Below are 21,960 nucleotides of genomic sequence, written 5' to 3'. Positions count from 1 at the left end.
GCGCCCTGAAAGCAGAGCTCCCGGCGCTTTGGGAACACATCCGCAGCATGGGGACCCTTGCAGGAGCTCCCCGCAAGCTTCCCCACGCTGCGGATAGCAGCCTGCCGCCCGGCGGGTGGGGCACCCTGAAGCAGAGCGCCCCTCACGCCAGGCATACATCCGCAGCGTGGGGAGCCCTGCAGCAGTTCCCCACAAGGCTCCCCAAGCTGCGGATAGCAGCCTGCCGCCCGGCGGGTAGGGCGCCCTGAAGCAGAGCGCCCCGCGCGCTAGGCAGACATCAGCCAGCCCCACAAGCTCGGGGGACAGCAGGGAGGCGCAGCGCCACTATCCCGCTGTTCCTCGACCTGGTTCGGTTTCCCTGACCTGCTTTTGGGGGGGAAATAAAGGGAAAAATTTTTTCCTTTATTTCCCCCCAAAAAAACTAGGCGCGTCCTATGGTCTGGTGCGTCCAATCGTGCGAAAAATACGGTATTATGGGCCTCCTTTTTGAATGTGGTTCAGTATAGGGGATTATTCAACCAATGTTTCTCTGACCCACCCCATGCAAACTGGCAAGTATTTCAGCTCCTTCAGGAAATCCAGAACACTCTCTCTCAGGCTACCTAATAAGGAGATGAGAGGAACAATTAATCTTAAATGAACGAGTCAGAAAATGAGTGCTATCTACTGTCAACCATAGATGATGCCACAAAGGACGATGGATGAGGGATGAGGGGGATAGCAGACTGGTAGATGGTGTGTGAACTTGCGCCACAAAGAACAGATGGTTAATAAATCATGAGCAATATTGAGCAATAACTAAAGATAATATTGGCCATGAAATCAGAAGAGACATATTCTGTGGATTATCCTCAAGATGATTCGGTATGGTCTTGTTTAGTTTTAGGTGGATTGTAGGAAATAGTTGGGAATTCTTTGAAACATTCAATAAATAAAAGAGAAGAAATATTAAGTACTGAAGTTGTGTTTTGATGCCCAATGTTATGTTATGCACATAACCTAATATAGCTGCTTTGAAGTCTAATCACGGAAAAAAGTGTCTGGATTCTTTTGTTGCAATAGTAATTCCCCAAGGAACATTTAACACACACACACACACACACACACACACCCCTTTAGGATGATATCCTGTTGTCTGGTTATGAAACACAATATAAGTACCATATTTAAGTGGCAAAGCAGAGAAGGTGATAATTAAACGTGCACTAAGATAGCTCATTGAGGGGGACCAAAAAGCTTTAAGGAAGAAAAGGTGACATGAATGTCAAAGGGGAATCTCAGAGCATAGTGAGACAAGATCCACCTGTCAATGAAGAGCAAGCAATCAGCTAATTTAGATAAAGGGAAATTAGCTCCAAACCATAAAGGGGTATCATTATCTACAAAGCCACTGCAACATCACAAAATGATAGGCTGGCATGTTGCTTATAATCCAGCAACATCAACTCTGACTCTCAGCCAGCTTTTCAAGTCAAGACAAGTCTTACCCATTCATTGCAATGTTGCATACCAAGTTTATCAGCTGTAGGAAGTACAATGCTGTAAACGATATATAAGTCACTACAGTGAAATGGCTGAGCCCAAACATATAGCAGACTTCCTTACAATGCAAGCTTAAACCCATTTATATTATAATTTAACTATGGCAGCATATTTTATCTATTGCCAGGTGAAAAAACTATTAAGATGCATTAATATGGTCATCCCACAATGGTATTTCACCACTCTCCCCACCCCCCACTCCACTAGGGAAAACATCCAAGCCCCATGGGTTTTCCAAAAGGATGGAATAGGAATCATACAGCAGGGGTGGCTGATCTGTAACAGTGAGCTGGATCAGCTGTCATATTAAACTAATGTATAGTTTATTGTGATAGGAACAAATGGATAAAGCTTTGGGCTCATGTACTCCACCCCACTCCTCCTCCAGCTCAGCCATGAGAAGGCGATTAGAAGTTTTTGTTTTAATCTGTTATTACCTGCCCTTTGTTGTTTCATTCAGACCCAACAAACTGTCCCTAATATTAACAATGGTTTGCTTAAAATCAGTCAACTTCAAGCATTGGGCTTTGAAGCTGAACAAACCATGATTAAGACCAACAATGAACTCTCATGTTCAGAAACAATGCTAAACTGTGGTTAACCCAAATCAGGGGTTTTTTTATCTCCTTCTCACAGCCATGCCAGAGGAGGAGAGGGAGCATATGAGCCTAATGCTCCCTGTGGCTCACATCCATCACAATAAATCATGGCCTACTGGGACATCTGAGCTGGTTCAATGTAGGCACCAACCAAGCCAACCTCTCTGCAGGGGGAATGCTAAAGGTATGGCATCACAACCATCTCTTGGGTTGCCACCCACTTTGCTTGACATGGCGAGATATTTGGAAGAGAGCTTCTGAAGATGATCTCTGTGGAATGACAGGTCAATATAAAACAGGAACAAAAATAGATGATTAAGGAACGGCAGTAGCTTTGGAGATCAAAAGAAAGTATAATCTAATATAGAGTTCAATCTTTGGGTGAGTTATCCTAGCCCAAGTCCCAATTTGTTAGTGTGCTATGTAAGGACTGTGGCTCAAGAGAAGCATAATATGAGAAGTTTCTTTGGCAAGTAGAAAAGTTTTATACCTGCAAGCTCCTAGATAAAAGCAATTTTTACCACTACAGAGGATTAAAAAAAATGTTTAAGTAGCACATTAACTCTTGCATTCAAACCTTTCATAGTGATTTCTCAATACATGTATAAAAATGGTATTTCATTAACCCTGCTGTATTACTCATTCCAGTACTGTGGCAATGTCCTTAACATGTTCGATGTCTGTATCTTTGCTGTGTTAACTATCAAAATACCAGCCATGATAAAAGTAAGATGCTTCCTAAAAGCTTTTCTGAATGTTAAGAGCAGAATAGGAATAATAGCTTTATAATTTAAGGCTTAACAGTGCAATCCTGTCCACCCATAAGTAAACCTCTGTGAGTTCATTGGTGGCTTACTCCTAAGTAAATTGATAAAGGACTGTGGTTTAAGACCCAAGATTGAAATCCTATACCCACCTACCTGGGAGTAAGCCATCACTGAAAACTGAGCTTTATATTTAGTAGCAATGTGTAAGACTGCACTGCAGAATGCCTTAAAAGGCAGAAATTGAACTTCCATTTCCCCCCAATATTTCTCATTAAAAGCTACAGTATCTAAGGAATACAGAGGAATGTTGATTATTTGGGCTTTTTCCATGATGTAAGTGAGAATGGTCTGTCTGGACTTTCTCTGCGTGGGATCAGAATAAAACTCTGTTCTGCAACTTCAAAAAAGTTCTAATGTAGAATTCAAGAAAACAAACAGAAAGTAAAGTCAGCAAGGAGCTTTGATGCATCAAATAAACATTTCACTTAAGTGCTGGGTGAATATTAGTCTGGTTTATCCCAGCTTTGCTACAAACTGTTGCTACTGTGATGACTGGGCAAAAGAATTTTCTTTTGCTTAAACAAGAAAGCATCTGCTGACACAATATAAAGAAGAGCCCTTCAGGCTTCTGATGATGGGGAGATGAAAGATTCCTAAAGATACTGGGACAGTCATATGATCACCCTAAACACCCCTGGCATTTTCAAATGGGAATTAGCCCAAGAATTTAAATATGCACAGAAGAATCTTTAGTTCTCCAGCAACTGCTGTGGAAGAATATTAAGACATTCCATGTTCCAGAATGGAGGAACATCACTTGTGCAACAAAATATAATATAGGCATAATCCTACATATCCACAGAATGCGCGACATAAATGCCACATTTCAAGCTTTAAAGATTCTATCCTTTCAATGTAAATCAACCTCTTTCTCCACAATTTTAAATACTGTATGTAGTAATATGTTCTCTATTTCTCCATATCTTACTCCTAAGAGCATATATAGCTTGAAAAATATGTTTTTAACAGCAATCTTGGCACAATGCAATTTCAAGTTGAATGTAACTTTAATGATGCAAATGTTTTTAAAAGACCCATAACAAAATAACATATTTTATAAATTCTACAACTTCCCGACAGCAAAGCAAGGAAAGATTTTTTACTACTAGGAACTGCTCATACCTAAATAAAAGTTTTCTGTAACTTCCTGCTCATTATTAATATACCATGTTAGTTCTAGTAAAAACACACACACACACACACACACATAGCGCTGTGGGTTAAACCACAGAGCCTAGGACTTTCTGATCAGAAGGTTGGCGGTTCGAATCCCTGCGACGGGGTGAGCTCCCGTTGCTCGGTCCCTGCTCCTGCCAACCTAGCAGTTCGAAAGCATGTCAAAGTACAAGCAGATAAATAGGTACCGCTCCAGCGGGAAGGTAAACGGCATTTCCGTGCGCTGCTCTGGTTTCGCCAGAAGCAGCTTAGTCATGCTGGCCACATGACCCGGAAGCTGTACACCGGCTCCCTCGGCCAATAAAGCGAGATGAGCGCCGCAACCCCAGAGTCGGCCACGACTGGACCTAATGGTCAGGGGCCCCTTTACCTTTTAAGTGGCTATTGGCAAGGAAGAAAACTGATGTGTATGTTACACCAAAACACTCAGACTCAGAGCAGAATCCAATTAAATACCAATGTGTACAAGTAATGAGCTTTTGTAATTGCAAAAGTGGTTCTGTGCAATTCCAATTGCACTCTGTAAAGTGTGGGAGCATGAGAAGACTCTGTGCTAGATAAGAGCACAGGTCCTTCATGAGTCAAGGATGTTAAACTCCCAGTTATTAACATTAATGTTTGTGTAGGTTGCTCTAGTCGAAAGCTTGCTTGATAAAGTTAAGCGGCTTAGCTTAACAAAATGACAGAAGTAGCCTTAATAACCTCTTAACCTTTCTGCATGGCACAAAGCTGCTTCTCGTTGCTTTCCACGTCAGAAGATGTGAAGCCCACCACCCTCCTGAGGCTCTCTTATTTAATGGGTATAATCATCCTCCCTCCCACATGACAATAACACGTCTAGGCCAACCTGACAAAGAGTTTGCAGATCCTATGTTTTCAATGGCTGCAGGGATGCCTATCAGGTTGTCTGTGGCTCTTTCAGTTGGTGGACTTGAAGTTTCCATCAAGTCTGTACCTAGAATGGATTCTGATCTTGCTTTTTGGCTATTTTGTAAACTCTACAAATTGAGGCAAATAATGTAGAGCAAGGTGAAAATGAATTTGACCCTTTGGATAGTAGAAATACAAGTGTGTGTTTTAAATATATATACATTTATATCATGCCCTCTCTCCAAATGAGTTTTGGGTGACATGCATGGACCTCCTCCTCGCTTTAACCCCTCAGTGACCCTGTGAGGGAGGTTGGGCGGAGAGACAGTGACTAGCCCAAGGTGCACATATTTCTGTGATGCACATAAGCATGGCTGCAGCTACAGATTTAAGACAAAAGCTTCTCTCTCTTGTCCCAGTATTTCATGCATGGTTCTGAGGTCTGGTACATATTCCAGTGGGGCAGCTACTATACAGATGAATTGCTATACAGGTGAAATTTCATCTTCGTAAAATCAAGTGCTTGACTGATAAAATAAGTAATTTATTTGGATGTCTAATCAAGTCCCTAAGATGAATAGAAATTAAAGTAGAAAAAAGCATCACTTTTTAACTCCAACGAGCAAAATTAAGCCCACTTTCAAAGGTTTTGTAGGGCTGCAAAGAGAATTTCAGACTAGGGCTTTTATGCTCCTCATTATAGAAAGGGAACTTCATAATTGTGTTGTAGGACAGCCACAGTTCAGCAGCGTGCCTGCCAGGCTTTATAAGGCAGCCAAGTATACTAAATACGACATACGGTATAAGGAAGAGCAAGAGAGAGAAAAGGGAGACAGCTGAAGACACAAGCTCACAGGAGCTCTGAGCAGTAATTCAATACCGTTAATTCTTCATCAACCAACTGTTCTCATTGCCCACTGACAGGGTTGAAGGGAGGAGTCGCAATTACAAACTTGCAAGCAAAAAGAGGGGTGGTGGTGGATTTTATTCTCATTATATCAGAACAATGCTGGCTGGGGAGGGCACCTTTATTTTAAATCAAATCACTGAATGCACCAAACAGGTTTCAGATGTGGTTTCAATTTTTCCCCTTTTTGAGTCACAAAGGAGAAACTACATACAAAGTCTTCAAAAAGCAAAAATAAAGGCCAATACACTCGGAAATTTCACAATGAGGGGCAGCGGCGTCTCTTCAATTCAGTCACATAAATGGCTTTTTCAGCCAGAAACAGAGTTTTGCCTTCTTTTGTTGTACTTGCAGGGGACCAAAAGACATCCCAGCTGCTGCTCAAGTTCATTGTTTTTATTTCAATTTCTGGGGGAGGAGGGCACAGCAGATCCTGAAAGGGCCTGAGTTTTGAAAAGCATATTCTTCCCCTTCCACAGAAACAGGGGTTAAAAGAGGGAGCAGAACCATTCTTCATAAGAAAACAGTCTGCTTCAAAACGGACTGGTTCTACCGCCAGCATGCCACTTGGCTATGGAACAAAAGCCATCCGTTCCTGCATCTGTCTCCTCTCACTCATGCCTGGTCTGCCAACCGTGCCCACTAAAAAGGCAACAGGTCCTCTTCTTCTTTGCATCCCCAGCCCTCAGCTTGTCAAAGTTATTCCTCATTCAATTCCAAACATTTTACATTTGGAAGTCCCACTGACTGCCCACTTGAGACTGATTCAGGATCACAGCTCTTGAAATGCACCCTATGTTTCCTAGGCATTTGCATACCATAGTGCATAAAGTAGAATATATTCACGGGATACAGATTTTTAATTCCCATCCAATCAGACGCAGATGTTTCATGTCAACATTTTAAATGCACAGCTCTTTCCACCGGCAAAGCAGCTTCACCTTACACACCAGTTCAGACCACGGGTGCCTTTTTCGCCCTGCACTGCCTATTGTGAGCAGCAGAAGGATCTTTCCCTGCCCTGCAAACCCCTATGTTTTAACTGGAAATGGTGGGGACAGAACATGGGAGAGAGAGAGAGAAGCCACATGCATGCAAAGAGCTTCTCTACTATTGTGCTATGGCCACTCCCCCTTTCTGACGCTGTTGTCCTATGCCCACTTTTAGCACCAGGTAAGTGTGCAATAATACATCAGGCTGCACATGCATTTTTTTCTTTTTCTTCCGTTTCCTTGTCTAACCAAAAAGGGATTGCCTCTGAGCACCTCATAGCCCCACCTTCGTTCATTACATGGTCCTCCTCCCCAGAACCAAAAGCTGCAGAGAATCAAAATGCCGCTATGAATCATTAGGCTCAAATCCTTACCATGAAATAAGATTCAAATTTTGAGCTGGCGGTGAGGGGGGGGGAATCATTACTGAAACAGATATTCTTTTTAAGAGAAATCAAGTGGGAAATGGGGAATCCGCAGAAACAAGTTCTCCTCTCCTAAGCCCCCATATCTTCAGTTAAAACCTCCCCTACTTAATTCAGCAATACCATCCGGATTTGACAGCTTGCCACAATCAGAGCGGAGGATGGACCGGAATGTCAGAGGTATCTTATCCTCCGGCGGCGGCAGCAGCAGAAAACAGGGAGTGACAGAAAGCAGCACGTGCAGGAAGGGAGGGGAGGGGGCGAGGTAGAGAAAGAAAGAGAAGAGACATAGAAAATGCCATTGCTGTTTGCACTAACAAAAGAGAGCTGCAAAAGCAGCCGGGGCAATGGGACCAGGGCACACATAGATAAGCTGCTTCCCAGGAGGTGGGGCAGTTTCCCCGCGCTCTCTCACACACGCCCCCCCAAAGGCAAAAGAAGGTGCCGGGGGACAGCGAGCTCGCCCCTGTCTTTCCCCAGAAGACACGCGGGAGCAGGTCCCCACCGACGACCGAGCGGAGGAGGAGGTCATCCTTGTCTAACGGCTCCGTGAGAAAGCTCTCTTCCGAAGACGTGCGAGGAAACCCGGAGCCCGCCCGCGCCCTTCGACGCCCCCCACCCCACCCCGCAGCAGTGCTTACCTGCCAGGGTCTTGTGCACCGTGTTGCCCATCACTGCTTCATGCACTCACGCCACGCTGAGGGGCTGCTCGGCGGGGCAAGGCGCTCTCGGAGCCCGGAACTGCGCGGCGGCGCTCCGAGGGGCCATTGACCGGGGCGGAGAGGGAGGGGGGGCCGCCGCCAGCTCCGCTGGCTCGGCTGGGGCTCGCGAGTCTCCCCTGCGCTTAACCCCGAACCAGGCACTGAAGCAGCCCCGGCGAGTCAGCAGCGGCCCCCAGCTCCCCGCGGCCGGGGCCGCCTCCGGAGGGTTGGCCGAGGGCTCGGAGCCCAGCCCTCGTCTCCGCCCAGCCGGGGCGGAGCCCGCCATGCACGCATTGTTTGAAAGTTGGCAGTAGCCAGCCAGCCGGCCGGCCTGCCCAGCCTACGTAAGGCGGGATTGAGGGCGGGGGCGGCGACGCTGGAGGAGGCAGGCAGCAGGGGTGCCTGTGCCGTCACAATGCGCGCGGCGGCAACGGGAGCGGGTCCGGGTAGAGGAGCATGCCGACGAGTGGCCCTCTAAAGCGGGCTGGGGCCCTGCTTGCGGGTAGGGGCAGCCCGCTTCGAAGCAAGTAAAAAGGAGAATTGCACCCCACCCCCCAAACTACGGATAAATGCATATGGGAGGCAGGTGGGAGACGTCGAGGGGGAGAGGCAGTGCACTGTGAATGGCTTCGAAGCCAAAGGCAAGCTACGGCGAATGGCAGAATGGCTGAGAGCTGGAATGTGCTCAGAGGTCACCCAGCCCACCCGCATCCCTGAGGCTGGATCCGTGTCAACAGCCCACTTTGTACATTTCACCTACACCTCCTTACCGAAGCTCGTGGCTACGACGCCAGCTTTAGGGCGCTTCTACAACGCGCTGCAACCCTCCATCCCGCCAGCGTAGGCGTGCTCTTTAAGCACACCTGAGCCTTCGCCCCGCTAAATGCCACCCACGTGGTCCTTGCTAACCTTGTGATTCCCCGCTCCCGCCCCCTACTGCATGCGATATACAAACAACGCGTCGACGTCTGCAGGAAAGAATCCGCTTTGCAATTCTGCAACACAATCCTGGCTGTGGTTGCCAGAAGCTCAGAATGGTTGGTGACAGGTGGATCCCACTTTCTTCATCGTTGGCCACAACTGTACATCAAGTGTGGATGCACCACAGATTTTGTATTAGGGCATTACAATATTGGCAGTTTGATTTCAGATCCCTTTCTTAATTATTCCCAACTTGGAATTTTCCTGCTGCACACTGTGTCAGCATGTCCATCAACCTACAGCTCACCACAGCACCAAGGTCTCTTTCCTAGTCAATGCCACCAGCTCAGACCTTCCCCAAAATGTATTTTGAGGGGTGAGGTTGGTAATGTGCATCCCTTTACAATACTTGCATATCAAAACCCATTTGCTTTTTTTAACGCTCATCCCCTCAGTTTGGAATTGGAATTATGTTAAGGAATTGGAATCCTTAAGAACATAACTAATCCTGCTGGATCAGCCCTATAGCCATCTAGTCTGGCATCCTATTCTCACAGTGGCCAACCAGATGCCTATGGGAGGCATAGAATCATAGAATTGTAGAGTTGCATGGGACCCCCCAGGGTCATCTAGTCTAACCCCCTGCAATGCAGCTACCTTTGTAAAACCATTAGTATACAAGCATAGCAAGAACAGTTTTCTTCAGTGGAAGTAAGTACAGTGGTACCTCAGGTTAAGTACTTAATTCGTTCTGGAGGTCCGTTCTTAACCTGAAACTGTTCTTAACCTGAGGTACCACTTTAGCTAATGGGGCCTCCTGCTGCTGCCACGCTGCTGGAGCACGATTTCTGTTCTCATCCTGAAGCAAAGTTCTTAACCTGAAGCACTATTTCTTGGTTAGCGGAGTCTGTAACCTGAAGCGTATGTAACCTGAAGCGTATGTAACCCGAGGTACCACTGTATGAAGAATACAAAAGGGGTAGAATTTAAGAAAGGCTAAAAGCTGGTAGAAGTTTCCTGCTCCCTGTTAGGCAGCTGGGTGATGATTTGAAAGGCTGAACATTATGTATGCTACACAACCATTAGGTAAAATAATGGCTTCTAATTCCAGAAAATCAAATGTATCTACTGTGACTATTAAAATATACTCTGGGAAGTCATTTTATTCAGCTGCCTCAGATTATACAACAGATCTTACTACTTTAGTCTTCTAAAAATGTGACAAAATATCTAGGCATATGTAGAGTCTCCCAAACCTTACAGGTTGTTGTTTTACTGCAATAGTTAACACCACAGTGGCGTATGTGTTTCTATGAGCCTGCTGTTTCCTTTATTCAGTCAAGGGTAATTTTGCCCCTCTATTATTCTCTTGAGTCATTCCTAGTAAGGTCAATTTCAAGGATGTTTACTCCTGAAATGTGAGTTTCTTAGGAGTTCATTGTGAAATGATTCTCCTGTTTTGTATAAGCACACACTTAGTTGCCATTTTCAAGCATTCTTACTTCATGGAGCTCCTTGATGCCTAGTTTCAGGCCGTCCTAATGTGCTCGAAGCTCTGTGACCCATCCATAAGGCTGACTGCAACACAATTATAATACAAGTGCGATCTTTTTTGTGAATTTATACTGCACTCAAGATGGGGCTATTCTGTGCATATTATTCTAGACAAAAACCTTGATGTATAGGATCACAGGTTGAAAGTTGCCTTTTGTTCTGCCTTTATACTACTACCACCACCATCCCTTAAACACCATAGGTTTATTAAAATATAAGCTTAGGTGGTACCCCAGTATTATGCATACACATCAGTGATAGTCATGTGGACGGGCATCTCCTCCAGACTCATCTCCAAGGATCTTTTGGCTATTTAGCTAGCCATTCATATGGGCATTCAAAAGAGAGAGAGAGAAAACTACCTAGGGAAAATAAACCCAACCCTGTTACTTTGGTCTGTTGTATAACGTGTATCAGGTTCCTATGTATGTTTACTCAGAAGTCCTGCTTCATTCAGCAGGGCTTATTATAAGATGTGTGTACATAGGTCTGCAGGTTTGTAGCACAATTCTGTGCTTGCTTCCTTGGAGCTTAAGTCTACTTTGTTCAATTGAGCTCTGAAGGCAGCCCTGTACAGTGGTACCTCAGGTTACAGACGCTTCAGGTTACAGACTCCGCTAACCCAGAAATAATACCTCGGGTTAAGAACTTTGCTTCAGGATGAGAACAGAAAACGCGCCGCGGCGCCACGGCAGCAGCAGGAGGCCCCCATTAGCTAAAGTGGTACCTCAGGTTAAGAACAGTTTCAGGTTAAGAACGGACCTCCAGAACAAATTAAGTGCTTAACCTGAGGTACCACTGTATAGGGAAGTTTTAAATGTTTGATGTTTTATTGTGTTTTTAATATCCTGTTGGAAGCCACTCAGAGTGGCTGGGGCAACCCAGTCAGATGGGCAGCATATAAATAAAAAAGTTGTTATTATTATTATTACTCCTGTTTGTTGTAAAAGTAAAGCCTTTTTTGCAACTGTTGCACAGTATAAAGAAAGTGCCTTCTGCTTTTCCTTATGGCTTGGTCTATTGTTGTATCTGAGGACACACTTGCTATAATTATCTATAATTAGGGTGGCTTCGAAATTCATTTAAGATGATGGAGATACTTGTTTTATGTTGTTATCAGCTGATATTAGATACCAGATAACATGCTACAACATGTGCACTAAAATTAGCCCAACCAGGTACTAATCAAGGTGCTTTTGGGGGTGTTGATCTTTGACTGATACCACACAATGTCATACATGGACATTTGCATCACACCATGTTATCTAATAACACATGTACCAAATAACGTGATTTAATCTAACTGGTCCAGGTGATGGCTTATTAAATAATTACATCACTGTATGCAAAATCTGCCACAGCAAAAGCACCTCATTAACATGTCCACAAGTGTACATTATATTAAGGCATATTCTGATTGGTAGTTTTTTTCCCCTGACACAGGTTGAACAATTTTTAAAAGAGATAGAACAGTGATTTGTAAGAACGTGGCCAAACTTGGTTCCTTAGACTGGACTTTGTCAAGGAAAGAAAAACAGAGTGAAATAATATGACCTACAACTGACACAAAGGTGATCAACAGCCTCCAGAAAATGCAGGGGAAGATGATGGCATACCAAGTGTAGTATTCAGCAGAGATACAAAACCAAAAGATCTACTATGAAACTAATTATACAAATTCGTTTTTTTAAAAAGAGACTTTAACCAATCTAGATACATGTAGGCCATTTGCTCACCAAGGCAAATGCTAAACCTGTCCATTTAAAAAATAAATAAATCAAGGATGCTCTTGCTGAAATAAAACATGCTCTTTTGAGAAAGAAAGTGTGTGCATACATTAGGGTGGACAGGGGGAAATGCTCCTTGTTAGAGAGCAAAAGGCAGGGGGCTGCTTTCCAGAAGGGAAATTCCCCTTCCTCTAATTCACAGTTCTGAGGGAAGTGGGGCAGATATAATTATATGGCTTTAAAAGGCATTAGAGTACAGAAGGGTTGTGGTCGTGTGCAGCTGGATTACCATGTTCTAAAAAGCAGCTTGCTTTTTTGCTTTCCAAAGGAACAGTGGCACAAAGAGTTGCTCCCACACAAGTCCCATTTATTTCAATGAAGCTTTCAAGGAAGTGCCACACACCTTACATTTCCACTTTGTATTTTTCATCTAGGGGCATAAATCAGTGGAGGAGTTATGCTTCCCTCATCCATCCTTGATGCACTACAGCAGTGACCTTACGTTACCTATAAGAGTATTCATTTAGATTTATCATGCTTGCCATATCTGAAGGTCTCAGGACATGTTACCGTACTGACGTCTCATACAGCAAAGCCAACCACTCAGAATGCAATTGTTTTCCAAGAAGAAAAGGAAGAAGAGGAAAGCTAATCTCCATATTTTTGGGGAACAGGCTTGCATGAAGTCCTGAAGCGATTAATATTTTGTCAGCAGGACTTGGGTGGGGAATGAGCAAAATCCAAATAATAACGATGCAGAATACATCAAGCATGAAACAAAGGCAATCAGTGCAGTGTATTTCCCTAAGCCTTTTCTTGAGAAAAATAAGTGCAGCCCCATTATTTTGTCAGAGCGACTATTATTTTGACAGCCAACACCTCCGTCCAGCTTTCTCTCCCACACGTTCAGACACAAAGGCGGAAAATTGAGAGTGTCTAATGTTCCTTTCAGGTTGTCTAATTTTACCCTAGTACTAGAGCAGATTGTCAGTTTGTCTTCCACTCTTTTTGTTCCCCTGATCGAGCAGGTGGGAGAATTCTACCTTGGCCTGAGCCTTGAATGGAAATCTGGCATATCTAAATTTCACTGACTCTCTTCCCACCATTCAGACATCCTACATTGGTTCTTTGGGGATTAAAGTCTTTTGTGAGTTTTCCTTCTCCAGTATCACCACCACATGAAGGCAATAAGACATCACCTCTTCTTTTTTTCCTGATCAACTGGTACTTGGCATGGGCAAAATGGGTCACATGACACCCATCTGTCAATCTTGGCCTGCAGGAGGGCAGTGGATTCAGTTCCCCACCTTACTCTTCCCCGCCTTACTCTTACTTTTCTGGGAAGAGAAGGACAAACCTAGGGGCAAGAGTGATTTCAGGAGACCAAAGTGGCGTACCTCCTTCATGCCCTGGAGGAAGGAGGGGCACCAAAGGGCCAGGTTTTGCTGTTCCAAAATACATTAGATTAAGAAAGTGGATGCTGGAAACAGCATCAAATATATTTGTTCGGGTGCATGTGAATATTTTCAGTGTCCTGTTCACAAAAGAATTACTTTAATATAAAACCAAGGGTATAATCATAAGCCAACCAAAAGGTACAAAGAATTGAAATACTACAGTAATCAACATCAAACACTATCTAAGGAGGATCCCTTAAAAACTAATGGCTCAAGAAATCCAGTTCCATTATACATTCAAGTGAATTGCCACTTAATACCTGAAGAGTGTTGACCCATGCTTATTAAACTGTTCCCTCCACACTTTAGAATGTCTTTTTATGGCAGTGGATGGGGAACCTGTGGCCCTCCAGATGTTGCTGGACTCCCATTAGCCCCAGCCAGCAGGGCCAATAGCCAGGTACTGTATAGTGACAGTTTGCAACCTGCAATTATGATCTATGGAGATCACTTGATCCCTCATCTATTGAAATAATGAATGAGTAAGGTCATGGGATTGCAGTGTTTAGCCCTGCCGCTAGGCACCTGTCCCCCAAGCCCTCCTGCCATAAGTCATGCACATTCAGCAGGCATGTGAAGGGGGCTCTATGCCCTGTGCACATACAGATGTACATGTGTACAGCTCCCCCATGTGAAGAGGGATTCCAAATGAATCCTCATGTGGAAGAATTCTGTATACCTCAGACCAGGTGTGGGGCCATTTCACAAGACTACCGGATGTGCATGTTGAGAGGGTACAATCCTGAACTCAATGCATGTTGGATGTTTATCTGAACACTCCTTCTGCCGTCATATATTTCCTGACAACCCATTCCATGTTTTAGCCTTTTTGTGTCACTCGTTTCCACCACTTCAATCTGTCACCATAGCAACCTACCCAAAAGGCTTCAATGGTTTACGAGTAAAAACCATCTTCAATTGGGGAATGACGGGTGTTGCTGTGTGGCTCAATGGACGGTATGCAGCATAAACGGCCAACCTATTATAGGAAAGTAAACTATTTTGTAGGTTTGTCTAAGGTAGCTTCTTGACACAAGGAGCTTATCAATCTGCAATTCCACAGCCCTTCTTTTGCCTTTTTGCTGACAGGCGACCAACCATACCTTCCTTCTCAAGAGCTTAGGATCACATTGAAAGGGATAACCTACATTTATCTGCCTAGAGAAGGAAAGAAAGTTATGGAAATATAAAAATTCCCTTGAGGTTCAGCGTCACTGGAAGGAATTGTATATGTAAATTGAAATAGTTGGTGCTACCAGTCAAGATTCCTGCATTTCATAATGAGAGGTTTTACATAAATACAGGCTAATCACTTTTCAGCAGCTGGCAAGATGAACAATGATACAAGCTCCGTAATACAGGTAGCCTACTTTCCCAGTTGCATTTTGAGAAAAACAACCCTGGCCTTCTCCAACAACTGTAATGAATTCCCAATTGATATATCCTATGCCTAATGAAATGCTTCAAAGCTTCAACTCATAATTGCTTACTCTGGTTAAGTCATATCCCTTTAAAACTGTTTAGCTTTTTTACGTTACATCAACTAGTCTCATGTTTAATTTGCATTATATAAATGGTGTTCTATACCCCTTCTGGAAGTGTCTGTTAACCAGGGATGGGACTGTATATTAACTAGTCACAAAGAAACAAAACAAACACATCCACAACACAAACATGCCTCTTCAAGTTCACTTTTAGCATGCCCTTTACCCAAAAATGGCTCCTGTAAGCTGGTTCAGATAAAATAATAAATATCCGGGAAAATATACATAGCAGCTTCAGAGCAAGTCAGGAATTTAAAGCAACTTCAAACCACGTTTTAAGATTCTATCTTATTCCAAAGTGGGCAAATTATTTATTTACTCTGTTGCCTAACTCTGTAGTCTCAAGGCAACTTGCAATAAAAAATAGTAAAAGCAGCAAATACATTTCAAATAAAAATAAAGAAATATAAAATACAGCAAACTCGCCACCTAAAATAGCATGAACAAGTAGTAACAGAATGAAACAACAACCGTAGCTTCCCAGGTTCCGACAAAACAGAAAACTGTAGCTCATTAGAGCCTTCTTGGTTTAATCAAGGCTTACAGCAAAGGGTTGTTGTTGTTGTTTACCCACCCTTCACCCTAAGGTCCCAGGGCAGGTTACAACACTTAAAACATAAGTTTGATATTAAAACACAATATTACACAATATTTAGAACAGTTTAAAACAACATGAAATTACAGAAATAGTTTAATGAACAGGTAATTTAATGTACTGTTGCACACGTACTGTTGGGGGTGGGGGTTGGACAGGCTAATATTCTAAATAAAGAAGCAGCAGCAGTGGGGCACTCCAATATGCCGTGAATGACAATTCCATGAGGCAGCAGCTGCACCCATAGTGCACAAGAAAATGTGAAGCTGGTTGGAGGGGAGGAGAAAAGTCAAGAGCTATGCCGCTATGCCATGAAATAAGGTGAGGGTCATGTCCTGTGGCAGAATTGGGGGAGCCATTAAAGTTGCAGAGCAGGAGATCTGACTAATAGACACAACCCATGGGATATACTCCCTCTGTGGAAGTCCCAATTAAAATTAATATGGGTTTAGATTGAATTGTATGCTTACATGATGGTGTTTTATATTTAGTTTGTTTGGAAGCTTTCAGAGGGGAGGGTTAAGTTTAAAAAAATGTTGTAGCCCCACAAACCCCCTAGACATAATAAAAAAACACTGGGAAGACGACATAGGCTATGAAATTAACCCAACTCAATGGACCAGAATGTGGTCTAAACCACCCCCCTTAAATCCATGTCAACGAGAAGGAGGAGAGAACTCACTCTGAAACTCATCTACAGGTGGTACTTAACACCAAGGAAATTAGCGCTAATATGCCCAGAAACCTCACCAAAATGCTGGAGAGGGTGCACCTCCACAGACACATACATACACATGTGGTGGGAATGCCCCAAAATCCAACTATTTTGGACAACAGCCATACAAGAAATATGTAAAGAAACTAAGCAGGTATTAGAAATCACCCCAGAACTGGCCCTACTAAACATATTCCAAGACAATAATGCCCACTCACATCACAAAGAACTCATAACCCACCTACTCTCAGCAACCAGAAACATCATAGCCAGACACTGGAGAGACCTGTCAGGAGTAAGCATGGACCAATGGTACCAAATAGTATGGGAAACAGCCCTACTAGAAAAATTAACCAATAAACTGAAACTGACACGGGGACAAATAGAAGAAGATACCTTCAACCCAGTATGGCTCCCCTTTATCACATACACAGCCCAACAAGACAATGATAAGAATCCACCAACAGCTTACAAATCAATATGGCTAACCTGATGCAAAAACACCCATCCACCCCAAACACGAAAACAAAGTTTACCACAGCCAATCACAAACAAGCAACCGCACCCTAGGCCAACTCCAATTTCTCTCACCACCAAAGGAGCACAAGCGAATAGCAAAGAGCACAAATGACGCTGACACAAAACCCCACACATACATTAAGCAAATTAGAAACATCGCCTCCCGACCCCACCCCCACTCTTCTTTCCCCCCTCCACCTCTTCCCCCCTTTTCTTCCTAATGTAGCCCTAATGTCTCAACAAATGAAACTGACCTATGGAAAATGTAACTTGAAAAAAGAGACATAGCGCATACCTTTGTAAACCAAGAAAACTTTAATAAAAATATATATATATTTTTAAAAAATGTAGCGAACTTGAGCTCCGGATAAGGCAGAGCAAAAATCGAAGCAAGCAAATAAAATTGTTGCATCAACAGGAGGCTGGCATGATAAATCCTTAATTACACTTTCATTTGGCATCTTTCTAAACAGCAGGGATTCCACATCACTGTCATCCTATGCCTCTGGCACTTTGAAACTTGGACGGCTACGGTAGCTTCCAAGCTATCTTGAAATCTATTTCCAATTTCTCTGTGTTGTGTTAGCTTTCAAAAGCTCCCAGTGAAGTCTTTATAAGCCACCTTTCTATGACCTTATGTCCCATCCTCCTTGTTCCTTTTCATGCCTACTATTAGGGTAATAGGATTTGGTTGCATGTGTGATTGTACACTAAAGGGAAATGACCTGAAAGTGCAATTATGCATTCCACAGCTTAATGCACTCCTGATACAACGTGTTGCTTAATGGTTGCTCCAGGGGAGAGACAGGGCATCAAATAGACTAAAATAAAATGGTCTTTATTAAGAACTGGTAAGATCCATTGTTCTTTCTCTTCATGCCTCTGGGCCTGCTGCTGAAAAACATGGGGGCCTAACTTCCTCAATCTTAAAAGGAAGGTGCCCTTAGAAATACAGTCACATAGTTCAACTAAACCCAATTACCATAATTGTCAGCTGGTCTTAGGGGCTTCCTATGCACTTGCAATGGGACAGGCACAGGGCTTTACAGGTGCTGCTGATTAGTGGTGCCTGCAAACCTCCTTTGGCCCAGGTGCATGTTTTCCTGCTCATCTTTTCCCGCCCAGTGGGTGTAGGGAAAGTGGGTGTGGCTTGGCGGAAACAGCCTAGCAGGCAAAATGGAGAGGCCTGCCTGGCCTAATTAGGCCCCTGGGCTGGAGTTCCCCCACCTCTGCCCTAACACCTGAAGCATGGGAGGGAAGTCTGCTCAGTCCTACCTGGAAGCCTCTGTCCTCCTCATCTACACTGTGGTACGACTCCTCTCCATCCACCCCTTTCACCCTACCCCTTCTCATAACTGCACGGCATATGAATATACATGATTATATTATACTCTCTTCCCACTCTATGGAGTGTTCAAGGGAGGGTGAATAGAAAAAGAAGGATGTTATTTGAGAAATAGACTACTAGGTACATGACAAAAACATACTGAAATGCTAATACTACATGCAGTGCAATGGGAATCACTCCTTTTTCTATCACAATGCTTTTTTAACCAGTTCCAGTTATACACTCTTTCCTCCCACCATCCAGTAACTGAAAGGCTCTATTTAAGAACGGGAAACTAATCTAGTTTTAAGCATCACAGGACTAGCTGAGAGCAAATCATGCCTTGGTCAGAGACGTTTTGGTTTTCCCTTGCCTTGTGATCTGGTTGCCTCAAAGCCAATAGGCAGAGAACATTAGTAATAATCACCCTAGCCAGAACAGACCTAATTGATTGACTCCCATAATGAACATTCAAGAGCTGTTTGTTTAGGAAGGATTCGCGTACACTGTGTCCTCAATTCTTGCAGAGAGCTATCATGCCACCCACACGGCTTAAATGCTGAAAGCAATTGTTTTCCTTCCCCTGCTCCTCCTAACACAAGCGCAGGATGCCCAGGGTCTCAACAGGTCGTGCAAAGGAACAGTTTTCTTGAAAGTTAAGGGGGAGTCAAGGGAAGCAGGAGCTTCCAAGCACAAGCAAAGGAAAACCTGCACCCGCCAAAGACCATCTCAAACTGTTCTTGGCTGCAAAGAAACAGAAGGTGTTTCCTGCCTCGAGTCTCTACAGAGCCTCCAGGAGACTTAAATTATGGCATTGTTTGTTTATCCAAGTGTCAAGAGAAGTCAGGGTGAGGCATGGGGAGTTGCCATCCTCAAACCACATTCTTCAGAAACACAGATAACTGCTCCAAGTGGTATGAAGCCTCAAATGGCCTATAAATTCACAATCCTCAGGCCACTGGTGGCTTGCTCAGTGTTTGATAAACTTCCCCAGGCAAGTGGCTAAAATGAGCATTGCAAACATCTGTAAGCTGCTGCAATGCAGGGATGGGTCATCAGGTGCATCTACAGCACTAGGCATTCAACCGACCAAGCAACAGTGGGCATCTTTAAAAGTGTTATCCTTTGGGAAATGTACCATAAATTGGATGGAGGTTTGCATACAATGTGGATATTAAAGTGCATGCAATTTGCATTAAAGATACGCAAGTTAGACAGGGAGAAGGCCATCCATGACAAGTAGACCTGATCACTTCTGTACAGTCCCTTGCTTTCAGTTTACAGTGGGGTGTATCAGTCATTAGGAAATAATTCCTTTTAGGTGGGATGCACAACAAGAGTTCTCCCTAAGACTCTCTCTATTGCAAAATATTACACTGCTGCTTTGAATTATAATCTACCTGGAAATCACAGTTTTTGTCCACTAATTTTTGAGCCTAATACATGTATGTTACTGCAAGCTTTTCTCAATAATCATTAGGACTAGGGGTTTTCTTCTTTCCTAAAATTTAAAATAGTCTCCTCATTCTGACAGAAGCCTGGGGCTGCAAAGATTAATTTGCAGCTTTCTGCTTATATGCAGAAAACGTAATGAAAGTCACAGAATCAATGTTCAAAACAATCTCCGATACGCACCCCAATCTCTGAGCGGTGCAAGATTCCAGGGGTTCCAGGCACTCTTACCTAGGGTTCATGTTTCCTTTTGGAAATGAGGCACAGCGGAGACTGTGGTGTCTTTATGATATATGATTTATTTACACATATATGCAGCCTGAGTTCACAATGGAGGGGCTCACAGCATTAACACTCCAAGAGGGTCTTGCTTCCTCCATAGGAGCAGCCTAGCAGAGATTCAACATTGTGCTCTGCTTGCTACTTTGCGTCTCAGTCACATAACTCCTAACTCTAACGTCTTTAAGCTCTAGCTTTATCTTCTAATTGAGTTGAGGGAGGGGCCCCTCCTATTTGTCCAGAGCCCCTTCTCTTTGGCTTTCCTAATGGCTCATCACCTTCCATTTGTCCTCCTAATGGCCCATCACTCCAGATTTCCTGGAAACAGGAGGCTTAGTTTAGCTGAATTAGCTGACTGATTCCAGGGGAATAGAAGTATCTGGCACATAACTGAATACACTTGGAGACTGGCATCCAGTTTTAACACCCTGAGCCTTGATTAAATTCTAACACTTACTGGCTCCAGGAGTTTAGGGGTGCCTAGCACCCACAAACTCATAACAATACTTTACCAGAAACCACACTGAAGAAATTCTAACAGGGGGGAAATTACTGAGTTTTGTTTACTGTAAACCATAAGTTTAACATTTTCAGCTAGGCAACAGTCCTGTACATCCTTACCTGGTAGTAATGCCTGTTGCTTTTGGATCCCAACACCCCACCCCACCTGGACTGATGCAGCCACCTGCCAGAATTGAGAATTTGGAGTTGCACAGTGAATTATCTTCCCACAACACACACACAGAGCAATCTGGACTCAAGGAAAAGGGTGTGTGGGTGGGTGTTTTAAAGGCAAGCATGGTATACAGGAGGCAACCCTCCAGGTGTCTACTAATAAGGGAACCATATGCTAACAATAAGATATCATTTCCTGCTGGGCTATGTAAGTTGCAACCCACAATTTAGCTGTATGATGTGGTATAGTATAACACTATGGTAGGTACATATACCTATTTTAGAGGTGGGTAAGAATTGCTCTGTCTTTGTAAGGAGAACATGAAAAACACAGAAAATGGGGCATTGCTTCCATAGTCATGACCTACAAAGAACTTGAGGCTCGGAATATTTAAACATAGCAAAAAAAAGTCAAATTCAGCTATTTTCCTAGCACAACAAAGAAACAGTGGGCATTTAATGCTCTAACAACAAGGAACAATCTCAGGCTCCCCAATCACATGGAGATAGAGTCAGTCACTAATGAAGAGTACGTATTTTTTTTTTACTGTTTATGAACTTTATGTGTGTCTTTTTAACAGGAGCTCACAAATTGGTGTCCATTAAAATACAAAAATGATGCTTGGTTATATATTTATTTATAAGGCAACAATTTCAGCAAGCAAAATGTTCTCTAAAATAGAATGAGACATGCTTGTTGATGCCTGCAACATTGATTCTGCACACACACACAGCCCAGCAAAAGACAATGTAGGTCTGCTCTTTTGGCTTTTATAGTAGCCCGGTACACCCAAATTTAGAAAGTGATGCTTTTTCTGGCACGGAGAAAGGGAGGGGGGAGAGGGTAAACTTCACCAGCTTATTTTCTGTGATGCTGTTAAAGGCACAGAGGGATCTATAAGCAAACTTGGCCTTCCAGATCACTAGTCCAATAAGCAAATTTTACTGATGAGAGTTGGTGCAAGAGGCTCTTGCAGAGTTGACCCCCTTTTCTAAAGAGGGAATGCATGCATCACATGGAGCTGTGTGAGGCATCTCAGCTCCTTGCTATTATTTTGCCATTAAGAGTTGTTAGAGAGGGTTACAGCCTAGGAAACATTTGCTTTTATTAGCAACATCATAGATGATCCAAGGCAGTTTCCAGGACTAACCTAAA

At 43.5% G+C, this 21,960-nt stretch overlaps 1 protein-coding gene across 3 annotated transcripts in view; it reads right to left on the bottom strand.

The window, feature by feature from the left end:
• The window catches only part of NEURL1B (neuralized E3 ubiquitin protein ligase 1B), a 187,577-nt gene that overhangs the window by 43,482 nt on the left and 122,135 nt on the right, over positions 1-21,960 (bottom strand). Inside the window, exon 1 of one of the 3 annotated variants that reach the window (XM_081178564.1) lies at positions 7,980-8,396. The exons of 1 other annotated variant lie outside the window; for it this stretch is intronic. In XM_081178564.1, the coding sequence (XP_081034690.1) occupies positions 7,980-8,010 (31 nt within the window). In that variant the 5' untranslated portion in view covers positions 8,011-8,396. Of the gene's footprint in view, positions 1-7,979; positions 8,397-21,960 lie in introns of those variants that run through there. One more of the 3 variants, XM_081178565.1, reaches the window with a different exon arrangement.

Source organism: Podarcis bocagei (assembly GCF_964188305.1).
Source record: "Podarcis bocagei genome assembly, chromosome: 2".
NCBI lineage: Eukaryota > Metazoa > Chordata > Lepidosauria > Squamata > Lacertidae > Podarcis > Podarcis bocagei.
The sequence above is the reverse complement of the archived record's forward strand: the minus strand, read 5'-3'. Positions and strand labels throughout refer to the sequence as shown.